General features: G+C 40.2%; 1 protein-coding gene across 9 annotated transcripts in view; it reads right to left on the bottom strand.

The window, feature by feature from the left end:
• The window catches only part of ntrk3b (neurotrophic tyrosine kinase, receptor, type 3b), a 254,422-nt gene that overhangs the window by 54,888 nt on the left and 186,656 nt on the right, over positions 1-12,878 (bottom strand). For all 9 annotated transcript variants that reach the window (XR_016114563.1, XR_016114565.1, XR_016114564.1 and 6 more), the window contains exon 14: positions 11,832-12,075. Coding sequence is in view for 2 of the 9 variants with exons in the window: in XM_088993086.1 (XP_088849212.1) it covers positions 11,832-12,075 (244 nt within the window). In the remaining 7 variants the exon portion in view is untranslated. The remainder of the gene's footprint in view (positions 1-11,831; positions 12,076-12,878) is intronic.

The raw sequence follows: 12,878 nt of genomic DNA, 5'->3' as shown, positions 1-12,878 counted from the left end.
TAATGCGTTTCATTTAAAGCGCCTTTCAAAGCTCTCAAGGACACTTTATAGTCACAGACAAGCATAGATACTATAATAAATAAAATACAATGATAAATAGAATACAATAAATAAAATACAGTTATAAATAGAAACAAGAGATAGAGCTCCACAGAAAATGCAATTTTGAATAGGTGGGTTTTAAGATGAGATTTGAAGGTGGGAAGAGAATCGATGTTACGAATGTTGGGAGGAAGTGAGTTCCAGAGTTTGGGGGCAGAGCAGCTGAAAGCTCTGTCCCCCATCGCTCTGAGACGGGTGGGGTAGGGGGCACACAGAGGTGGAGGGAGGAAGAGGATCTGAGGGAACGAGAGGGAATAGGAATTTGAAGAAGGTCAGAAAGGTATGGGGGGGGCAAGGTTACGGATAGCTTTAAATGTATAAAGAAGAAGCAGTCATTTTGTTTTTTTGGAGAATGACTTCACTCTCTCTCTGTAAACCCCCCTTCACTGCTGTGTTCTTGACCAATCACGTGGCTTTAACCGATGACTGGGGGCGGGGAATAGAGGACCAAAACAAGCCGGCTGCCATTTTCTTTGAGGAGAACGGGCTCGTTAGCGAACGACACATCACTCATTGTGGCAGCTCCGTGTGTATCCCAAAAAATAGTTTGTATACCAAGGTAAAATGATCATAAATTTAACGTTCGTAAACCGAAAAGTTCGTAAACCGAGGTATCCCTGTACGTACATATCGTTTGCAACAAACATTTGTACGCCAATCGTTTGACATCAATCGCTATCGACACACTTGGCCGAGAGGTCCACTTATCGAAAAGCTTTCAAGCGCGGCGGAATGCTGAGTCGAAAGCGCAGTCCATTGAATTTCAGACTTTTCTGGTGTTTCAGCAAATCAAATGAAGTGCATCATTTTGCAATTCTCTACTTGCCGGGTGAAATCTAAACACATTTGGTGGTCCTGTCTACAAGATCAAACGGTTTGATTTCTTGTTGAATTTGGAAGCGTTACACGCATTTATCCGCAGGTCCAGTTGAGGATTTACTGAGCTTTATTCCTCAGCTCCAATTTGCTTGACAGTAACGTATTCAGACATGTTTGCACCTGCGCGGCGCTGCGCTACAAACTTTGTCTGCCATTAATCCTGCCACGGGTTAAGTGTCGCATTTAGCTGCATCCCGGTGAAAACATTTTCGCTTCTGTGTTTATTCCTCCCCCCTCACCGATTTCGCAATGTACCCACGGGGAGTTTGAAGTACAGTGATACCTTGGCTTACGAACTTAATTGGTTCCCAGTGAGAGTGTGTAAGGCGAAAAGTGTGTATCCCAAAAAATAATTTCCCATAGGAAACCTTTAAAATGATAATAATCCGTGCCCAGGTCCCCATAAAACGTAATTTTGTAGTTTCTAATTTTCTAAAACTACACAAAATATACCTTATTTTATGTATAATAAATGTGCTATGGTATTATAACTAAAGAAATAAACTGTACTGTATAATAAAGTCATTTTATTGACCTTTGTGATGGTTGTTGATGGCTTGATGGAATGGAGTGACCTGTTTCATCAGCATTAAACACTTGATGAGGAACGTAACATTCTTCTTTCACCATCTTGAGGAATGATTCCTTATAGGTGGTTTCTCTGTGATCTAGTTCCCCATCAATTCTGTTCTTTTTAGCTGGGTTGCTAGCTTTTTGCTAGTGTATAGATGGCTTGTGCGGGTTGTTTGTGGAGCCTGATTGATGGGATATTTTAACCTTGCAGTCTACACTCTGCCTTTGAACTATAAAGTTGAAACGCTGTCACTGTCGTCTCCTGTCTCTTTAATGTTTAAACCACCCCCCCCCCCCCTGGTTCCTCATCAATTGTATTCTGTTTAGCTGGGTTGATAGCTTTTTGCATCAAGTGTACAGATAGCTTGTGTGGGTGGTTTGTGGAGACTGATTGATGGGATATTTTAACCTTGCAGTCTACACTGCCTTTGAACTATCAAAGTTGAATCTCTCTCACTGTCGTCTGCCTGTCTAATGTTTAAACCACCCTCCCTCACTGCTGCATTCTTGACCAATCACGTGGCTTTAACCGAAGACTGGGGGCGGGGAATAGAGGACAAAAACAGTGATACACCCCCGCCGGGATAGTTGAAACTGTGAATTCCGGAAGTCATTCTACAGCAATTAGGCTGACGTCTGCCACAGTTCGATTAGCTGTATTTTGTTCAATAATACACAACGCATCAGTCCCGGGGGAGGATTTAGTGGGAAGGGGATCGTTTTTCCCAGCGAGAGTTGCTAGTTGCCAGAGCAAATGAACAGAGATAAAGTAAGACTTGAAAGAGCTGTCGTTCTTATTATGAACGGTTTTGTTTCTATAAAGTGATCTGGAATATTTGTGAGGGTATACGTTTCCTCAATTTTGAATTTTTGGGATGGGCGTAGTACCTCGTCTCGGACCCTGATTTTCTTTTAACCTGTTTGAGGGCTGAATGTGTGATTTGAACTCCTTAAATTCTTGATTTAATCTCCGTAGAATGGGCCTTGACATCATTGACATTAGCGTCATGAAAATATTTGCCATCTGGGAATTCCGGGCTCGTATTTTTCCGACGCAGACACATTCAGAGTTTATGAAGATGGTCTCAGTTGATACTTGAGCTCAACTCAAAGGTTTTTCTTTTGCTAACACTCTAACACTTCCACACTCTCACTCACTTTCTCTTTCTCTGTCTCTCTGTCACTCACTCACTCACTCACTCACTCACTCACTGACTCTCACTGACTCTCACTGACTCACTCACTCACTCACTCACTCACTCACTCACTCACTCACTCACTAGCTATCTAGCTAGCTACCTACCGATCCATCGATCAGCTACCTACCTACCGACCGACCGACCGACCTATTTACTTACTTATTTTTATGTTCCAGAAAAGACTTCAAGCTTGCTTTGCACTCAACCCTGGATGGTATGGCCATTTACTAACTCGTCTTGGTTTTAGTTCAATTCTTCAAAGGTTTGGGCTTGATATCTGTGTAAGCTCTCAGTCGTACAGGAGTGGTCCATCGATGAAAAGGTTTCTTCAGCCGTCATCTGTACAAATTTGAAGGTGTCGGACGTTTCGCTTCTTATCCAAGAAACTTTGTCAGCTTGATATAAAGGAACCACTATATATCACTATTAAAAAATGTTTTTTGTTCCTAATTTTAGATTGTGCAATATTGCTCTTGATCTCAAGACTGATCATTTTTAGGGGTTTTCAGTCTCAATTCTGTTGTAAACTATCTCGGTCTAAGACACAGGGAACAGAGTCTTTATTAGCAAGCTCTGGGGTCTACGCATCGGTATTACTAATTAATAAAGAACACAAGCTCGGTATTTGTCGCGGTTTAAAAGGCCACTTTTGGTCCAATCTCAGATTCAGATATACCCGATAAAGATCTATGAACCTGATATTGGCTTTTTGGATTTCATCTCAACTCAGAGGTTTGACTTGATCTAGGATTTAAGGAGGTCCTGACACGAGTGACGCTAGTTTTGGCTAAAATCGTGTTAACTCATCAGCTCATACTTATTTGAAATGGTTGGACTTTTAAATTGACCTTTAAAAAAAGGTGCGATGCCCGTGCAAACTGGTGAATACAGACTGGCGCCGTAACAGTAGCGCCTCGCGCTTTTGATATTTCCACCCACATAAATGCAAGCAGTCCGAGCCCGCTTTATCTGCACTCAGCAACACTGCAGTCCAAGAAGCCTAATGGACGTCAGAGTGTCTAAAAGCGAACCGCCGAAGCTGCGGGTGCAGAAATAGCGGCGCAAGGAGTGTAGGCAGATGGTACACGTCGAGATGGTTATCAGGAGGGGCCCCCCCTTCAAGACGTCGGAGACCTTCTTGGGTTCCCAGCGGGGACACGCCAAGCGCCCATCGACAAAACCCAACCGGTGCCGGTAATCTATCCTCCCGCCGCGTCGCTGCGCTCTCCATGGCGTTAATCCAATCACTCCCCTGCCACGAAAGGACGGCAGAGCAGTAATCCGGTTTACGCGGACCGCAAAAAAAGAATTTCTCGTTGCCCGCGTGAATAGCCTTGCCGGTTTCTCGGCGTGACATTGACGGAGAATAATGAGAAAAATTACAACAATTATTTTATTTTTACGACAAGCTGCTCTTGTATGAAAGGACAACTGACACAATTTTTTTTTGTTTACTAACTCAGAAAAAGGTTTTCTAGCATCTAAAATACCCAAAACACGCAGGCTGATATTTTTAGTCAAACGCAAAACACCAATAAAAATGAGTTAAAGTGTCCCAAAACTACTTCAAAATGACCTCGGAGATGACGAATTTCAGAAGGTCCCGCCCCCTTGTTCGTGATGTCACGCCAGGACATCTTGCCTTGCTATAGAATCAAAACAATGGCTTCAGATTCGGAGAAGATGCTTTTTTGTTACTCATCCAGTTATGAATATTATTCAAATAGTTCTGAAGAGGAAAGCATAAATGTTTGCAATCGAGTAAAGAAGTCCTTCCGTATCAATTCGAGCCGTCAGGACTCCAATGTAGCGTCGTAGAAAACGCACAAGATGGCGCCCAAGCTCTGTTGGAAATGGGCTGATTTGTCTGCTAGGAATTTGTGTCAACTAGTATCAAATAGTAGTCTTGGTGCAACACACAACGATTCACCATCGCGTTATTTATGTCTTCTTTCTAATTTCGCCATCAAAACGGATCAACACAAGGTTTTCAGACGAAACAAACTACCCAAAATGAATTGTAAGTCGCTTTCTCGGTCAGGGGCGTTCCTGATGTGACGTCACGTCAGGAATCGTCACCAACTCGAAAACAAGACTTCCTGAATATTCAGCGCGAGTCTTAAAACGTAAAGTATCTCTATATGCCGTGGAATCTTTGTAAAATACGCTTAGTAGAAGTCATTTGAAGTGCTTTTACAAATTATGGACACAACTTGTCCAGAGGCGTCGGTTGTCATTTAAGGTGACAGCGCACAGTCACATGGAGCTTTGAGTTTACTCATCACGATCAAGATGTCTGAACACTGAGATACGGTAAAAAAATAAAAAATAAGATAAAAATAAACATAAAAACCTTTTCAGACTGACAATGAAGACAATATAAATAAAGTGCCATTATATTAAAAAAACAAGATATTGAATAAAAAAATCCTATAAAACCACATGGAGTAAATTCAAATACAAAAGAAATAAATTAATCCTGAAGGCAAAATTAGATAAAAATATCAATTATTGGTAGCTCCTGCAAAATCTGTCATCGCATAATTTATGGAATGACGTTTGGCCTTTTTCGGACAAATGGTGTCATATACTAATCATGGCCGAGATGTCACAGTGAAAAAAAAAAAACAATCAAAGCTACAATCAAAATAACAAAATACAAATTAAATACAGAATTTTGCCTTATCAGACTGAAAATGAAAACAAAATAAATGAAATAAAGTCCCATAAAAAAGATGTTGAATTAAAAAAAAATCCCACAAAACCACACAGACTAAATTCAAATAAAATAGAGATAAAAATATCATAAATAAAACGGCAACATTTTAATTAATGGTATTTTCAGCATAATCTTTCATAATTTATGAAATGGCATTTGGCCCTTTGAGGACAAAAGTGTAATATAATAACATACAATACTATGAGACAAAATAAACAAAGATATAGTTCACAAACAATCATTACAGTATCGCTTGAATTGTTTTGAATTAGCCGAAGAGTCTAAATAATTTCGGATTTTTATTTTGTATATTTTAATAGAACAGCTTATTCGCTTTTTGCTCGCAATTTTAATTACACGCCAAACTGCACATTTGGAATATCTTTCCACCAGCCTGAAAAAGGCATCATTTTGGTTAGACCTCATACTGAATGAAATGTGGGTGAGGAAAAAGAATTAACTCCGTAAGGGCTACAAATAGTACAAAAATAAATCTAATACGTGTCATTCAGAGTCAGGGAATAGTTATCTGTCACTTATAGCGTAGCTCTAACAAGCAAGTTGTTTGTTGTAACTCCAACCTGGGTCAAAAAGACTGCCTTTTGAAAAAAAAAAAGCTGATTGTGTGTAAGGGGGCGGCATGAAGATGTAAAAAAAAATGGTGTTGTGCTTTGCACGGTGCAGCGGTAATAAATATAACCTGCGCACTCATTAGCACAAAGCCGTCGCGGCTCGATAAATAATGCAGAGGCAGAAGTGCCTGTTTGATCCTTGAAAAGGGGGGAAAAAACCTGGGGACCGTTTGTTTTCAAAGTAGAACAGGTACAGGCAAGCAAACTCGGAAACACAACATACAAGTCCTTGAAACCTGCACAAAAGCACATTTCTAGCGATTGTTACCATCTAAAAAAACGGCAGATCCTATATTTATATCTGTGTATACGTGTTCACGTTCTACTTTTCAAAACGACATCCTGTAGAGCAGGGGTCGGGAACCTTTTTTTTTTACAAAGAGAGCCATAAAAGTAAAATATTTAGAAATGTTTTTTTCAGTGAGAGTAACGCACGCTCGCACAAACACGCACGCACGCGCGGCCACTTTTCAACAAAAAAGTCAGAATGTATTATTTAAAATAACTGTTATACTACTCACTGTTAACATGAATGGTTTTCCGTTCCTCATGATTGGTAAAAATCCAGCCAAACGATCGGAATGAAAGTCAACTTGCCGGGTCCATACACGAAGTTATTGCTTGCATACTGCTAATTAGCTTGCGCGCTAGCTTTCTGTTACATCTGTCGTTCACAGATGTATGTTGATGCTAACGTTAGCATGGGGTTTGTTAAAATGCCACTGACGTTCGACTGTTTCATCGATTGTATTGTTTCATTGCAAATTAGAATCAGAACGTTTTCTCTCCACAAAGACGAATCGACTACGGTGCATAGTGTACTCGACATTTTTTTACTCGTCGGTTTATTTAAAGGGGCGTTTACCCATTTCAACATGACGGCCATTATCATCCTATCAAAATTGCGCTTTCCGCCAACTGCAGCCGAAAAGGAAATGAACAGCGGAAAAAGCGAGAATATGTACAGTGGGACCTTGGCTTACGAACTTAATTGGTTCCCATACAGAGTGTGTAAGGTGAAAAGTGTGTATGCCAAAAATTAATTTCCCATAGGAAACCATTAAAATGCGAATAATCCGTTCCCAGCTACCCATAAAACATAATTTTCTTCTTTCTAATTTTCTAAGCCTTAAACCTACACAAAATATACCTTATTTATATATAATAAATGTGCTATAGTATTATGATTCAAGAAATAAGCTGTACTTTACAATATAGTCATTTTATTTACCTTTGTGATGGTCGTTAATGGCTTGATGGAATGGAGTGTCCGGTTTCTTTAGCATTAAACACTTGATGAGGAACACTTTACAGGGTAAAGTGTTCATCTCTGACAGATTGTCACACATCTTGTATCACATCCAATAATCTATCTGCATTTGAGATGAAGGTCGACCAGCTGTCATTATGGAAACACAAGCAATCTTCCCTAACAGTTATGGTCAATGCGCGATGATTGATTGGCGGCCGATCCTGGGTGTACTTTTCCCTTTTGCTCTAAATATGATAAGTGGCATTGATGAATGGGTTGTTGTCAGCTTCTTGTCTTGGTAACATTACTCGATATCGCTATTTATATTTTACATCTGAGTAAGCTCTCATTCGTACAGGAGTGGTCCATCGATGAAAATGTTTCTTCAGCCGTCATCTGTACTTCTTTGAAGGTGTCGGACGTTTCGCTTCTTATCCAAGAAGCTTCGTCAGCGAACTAAAATATTTTGCTGGTTGTTTCGGCCCTATATATATCCCTACTGTCCAGACGTGGCGGTGCCAGACTCTTCTATGATTGGTAGCAGGTTCGGGGGAGCAGAGGACTACTCCCTGCGGCTACACTGATTACTTCTATTGTCCTGACTGATTACTTCTATTGTCCTGACTGATTACTTCTATTGCCCTGCCTGAGTATGGGGTCTACGACTGGCCTGATTGCCCCATTTGCTCTGGTATCACCTCATCAGCATAACTAAGCCTATGTTACCTAAGAAGTATGTTGCACAAATGATCCAAATTGAACCTCACCCCACTATGGCGATTTAATGAAGGGTTTTGCTGTTTTATGAAAATAGCTTCTTTTACTCCCCTTTCAAACCATCTATTTTCTTTTGCTCAGATTTTAACCTCATTGTCGTCTAATGAGTGATTGCTAGTTTTTAGGTGTACTGCCGATTGAGGCCCACTAGTATTATCCCCGTGATGTTGATAGTCTTTTTTTGAGAATTTGTTTAGTCTCCCCAATGTATTGCACTTTACAATTTTCATTTTTACAATGTATTGAATAAACTACATTACTTTGTTTTTCATTAGGCAGCCTATCTTTTTGTATTCATATTTTACCGAAAAAGAACAAAAATACCTCCTTTGCGAAATGGAACGACTGGTGTTGCAGGCAATTCCCCCGTGGGCATCGCACAATGTAAGCCCTGATATATTTTTTTCCCTGACATGCTGTAATGAGCAATTTGGAGTGATTTTGCGTCCTGCCGAGTATCTGCAACCTTTGTTTAATCTAATAGAGAATTATAAAAAAGGGGGAGAGAGAGAGAGAGAGAGAGAGAGAGAGAGAGAGAGAGAGAGAGAGAGAGCCCACTTTGATTCTGTTTTGACAACCCGGTGATAAAATACGGCTCACCGCGCGTGACAAAACATGACGTATACACGCTCGACAAATACCCCAGATTACAAGCGAAAATTGCCTTTTATCCTCAAAGGAAAAACTTGTTTGATGTTAAAACACAAATGATAAGTCCAAGTCCAAGTCTCTCACAACGCACTGCTATTGCTGGTTAGCTTAGACCTTCATGGATATTCAAATTTTGGAGATAAATTAGAAGGTTAAAATAAAAAAAAGTCAATTAATACAGGTAAAATCCGACTTACGACCGAGTTCCGTTCCGATGAAATGGTCGTAAGTCAAAATGGTCGTAAATCGAAATCCATTCAAAATGTTGAATAGAGACTCGGAGGCTAAATGACTGGAAACTCCCTTTGGTGCCATCACACGGTCGATTGCTGTGCGAGAGTGAGATGCTTGGCTGGCTGGCCAAAATTGTTGTACGCGTTGCCGGCCTGCTAGCGGTGCCAGGTGTATAATTGAAATTTAAAAAAATAGGGTCTGGAGGTCGTGGTTGTAAGTCGAGTCCGTCGTAAGTCGGATGTTACCTGTACACTCCTGATTGTGCTTGTCAAAAAAATAATAGCTCACGCGTGCTTGTGACTGATGAGCTAATGTTAGCTTGCTACATGTTTTCCAAGTAAAATACAAATAAAATGCAATACAGACGCTCCCCTACTTACAAAAATTCAAGTTATGAACAACTGTACATACGAACATTTTTTAGTAACATATGTAGTATTCTCTAGTTGTACATGTACATATCTTTATAGAGCATATACTGCTAAAAAGGACGCTTTGATCCTCTCATATTTCATTTAGAACTGCTTCATGTCACAAAGAGGGTACAGAAAGTATATTTTAAATGCCCGAATAAATTCGGGAATGGCAGTGAATGAGTTAAACAAGACCCCGCGCCCCCTTCCAGCTCTTTTGAATGTTGCATTAAAAGCTAACAATCTTAGTTCACATCCAGAACATTCCCAAAATCACATTCATGTTTTTAGTTGGACATCATCATGCAACATACATTTGAACCAATGTCCTCATTCAACATACATGACAACATCGTTCGCCGGTTCCCGACAGCAGCGTGCATGTACGTGCGGCGAATCAGCAAATGACTCGATAAATTATTCAACTGGGTAAAAAAAGGCTATAAATTCCCCTCTCTGTAAAGTATAAGAAACAGATGGGGGTAGGAAAAAAATTGGACATTTGTGCCCAAAAAAAGTATAAATTATTTCGCGACTGATGTCACGGATGCTCGTATTAAAATTATTTTTGAGTACACGTGTGTGCTTAAGTAAGCCTAATTCACTTTAAGGCAAAAATTAGTGCATCCAAAAGATAGACTGCCAAATGAAAAATATTCAATACATTGTAAAAATGAAAATTGTAAAGAGCAATACATTGGGGAGACTAAACAAATTCTCAAAAAGAAGACTTTACCAACATCGCAGTACATTTGCACCTAAAAGCTACCACTCATTTGGCGACAATGAGGTTAAAATCTTAGCGAAAGAAAATACAGTAAAGTCTCGTTATATCGATATCGGATATATCGATAGTCCCGGTTATATCGATACTATTTCTATGCACGCACGGAGAAAATTACATGCAAACAGTGTCGGATATATCGATAGTCCCGGTTATATCGATATTTTTTCGGACTCCCTTGAATATCGATATAACGAGACTTTACTGTAGATGGTTTGAAAGGCGAGTAAAAGAAGCTATTTTCATCACACCTCCTCTGTTATTAGGAATGAATTAAACTAGGTCAAATGCATAATAAAGCCCCTCCCCAGGTCCTCGTAATGAGCACAAACAAGCCCAGGAGGCTACTGGAGGAATGCTAACCGTGTTGGACGACATGCTCGGAATTGCAATGACACTAAACTCATGTAAACGGCACGTCCCCGCAGTCTGAGGGAGACTGGACGTGGAAATATTTGCACAGTTGATATTGAAGAAACCAGGCTGTGTTTTTATTCTGGGATGTGTAGAAAGTGGTTCAGTTTTCATGAGGAATTGTGGACACTTCTCTGGTGTGGACACAAGATTCGATTTCTTTTGGGGCGATGTTGGTGTGTGGAAAATCCAATTACAGTGATAGCTCGGTTTACGAACCCCTTGCCTTACGAACTTTTCGGTTTACAAACGTTAAATTTCAGAAAATTTTACCTTGGCATACGAACTTTTTTCGGGATACACCCGGAGCTGCCTCAATGGGTGATGTGTCGTTCCCAGAAAGTGTGTGTGAGGCGAAAAGTGTGTCTTCCAAATATTAATTTCCCATTGGAAACCATTAATAATGAGAATAATCCATTTCCAGGTCTCCATAAAACATAATTTTCTATTAAATAAGCCTTAAAACTACACAAAATACACCTTATTTTATGTATAATAAATGTGCTATTGTATTGTAATTAAAAAAATAAACTACTATATAATAAAATTGTTTTATTTACCTTTGTGATGGTCATTGATGTAGTTGCCTCTTAATGATATCCGAGGGAAGTTGCCGTGCTTTCTCAGCGATAATACCCTCACACACTGTCCCCTGCTAGCTGCTTTTTGTTAATCCAAATCAACAGATGTTTTTCAACCTCTTCTATTGCCTGAGAAAATTGCTTAGACAACACAGAAACGCCCTTAGCCACACGTAGCAATGGCCGATTTAGCATATTGGTACTGGGACGCTAATTCACACAAACGCACACCTCATTCGTGTTTCTCGATGATTTCCTTCTTCTGCTCGACCATAATTTTCTTTTGTGTCCTCTTCGGCTGAACACTAGCCTGTGGTGGGGTCTTTTTCGGTCCCATAATAGCAAATGTATCCTTGATAACAAACCATGTATGCACTCAGAGAAAGGGGGTGTGGAAAAAAGTAGTCCGGTAGCCACAGTGGCGCTGTTCGGCCGTGTGGTTTAGCGTTATTCCGCCGAAAACTAGCCCGCCAGTCACCGTGGCGCTCCGTGTGTTTCCCAAAAACTAGTTTGTATGCCAAGATTATATTCTCGCGAATTTAAAGTTCGTAAGTCGAAACGTTCGTTAGCTAAAGCGTTTGTAAGCCGAGGTATCACTGTACAAGCGTCTGGATCACTTACCCTGTAGTAGTCACTGCTGTAGATGTCCCTTGACATGCCAAAGTCGCCGATCTTGACCAGGAGCCCGTTGCCCACCAGACAGTTGCGAGTAGCCAAGTCTCGGTGGACGAAATGCTGCGAGGCCAGATAGACCATACCCGAAGCGATTTGCGAGGCGATGTGCAGCATCTGGGAGAGGCCCAGCTCGCCGTTGGATTGGAGCGGCTGGCCATCCACGAGTATCATGGCGTCCGGGCCGTGGGCTCTGCGTTGAGGAGAATATGACTCTGGTTACGTTTGGAAACAGAAAAGGCCTTTCATTTGATTTTGTGACTGGAAAGTGACCTTGAGAGTTTTGAAAGGTGCTTATAAATGAAATGTATTACTATTATTATTATTATTATTATTATTATTATTATTATTACTGTATCTATTAGCTAGCTAGCTAGCTGTCATCTATTTGAGTTACTTCCGGGTTGAGTGAACCCGGAAGTAAGTAATGTTTCCAAGAACAAAGTTGGAGCAAGAACTGGAGCGCATATATTAGCTATTAGCTATCTGATAGCTAGCTTTCTATCTATTTGAGTTACTTCCGGGTTGAGTGAACGCTGGCGTGTGTGGCTGCCCCTGCTCACCCTCAGAAAAACATATAATGTGACTGTAAAGTCACCTTGAGAATTTTGAAAGGCGCTTATAAATACAATGTATTATTATTATTATTATTATTATTATTATTATTATTATTATTATTATTATTATTATTATTTATCTGTGAGTGGCATTTATTTGTGTCGTTAGACAAAAACAAGCACAGAGTAAAAATGTCCCGTTCACTTTTAGCTAGCTGCAACTATCTATCTGCGTGCGCTCTGTTTTTTACAATGCTTTAAAAGTCAGTTTCTTTTATTTCAATGTTCAAAATGTATCATCTCACATTAATCTTCCCAGAACACTGAGTGCTGCAGCAATACGGAGGCTTTCTGTAGAACACGGCAGCCTCCGGAGTTGCGCTACAGTCACAAGGTAAGCTAATGTTATTAGTAGCGTTTGTTGATGTGAAGGAGTTTC

Source organism: Hippocampus bargibanti, linkage group LG03, assembly GCF_051943395.1.
Source record: "Hippocampus bargibanti isolate YZ-2025 linkage group LG03, ASM5194339v1, whole genome shotgun sequence".
Classification (NCBI taxonomy): domain Eukaryota; kingdom Metazoa; phylum Chordata; class Actinopteri; order Syngnathiformes; family Syngnathidae; genus Hippocampus; species Hippocampus bargibanti.
Note: the sequence above shows the minus strand (reverse complement) of the source record. Positions and strands in the feature narration are given on the sequence as shown.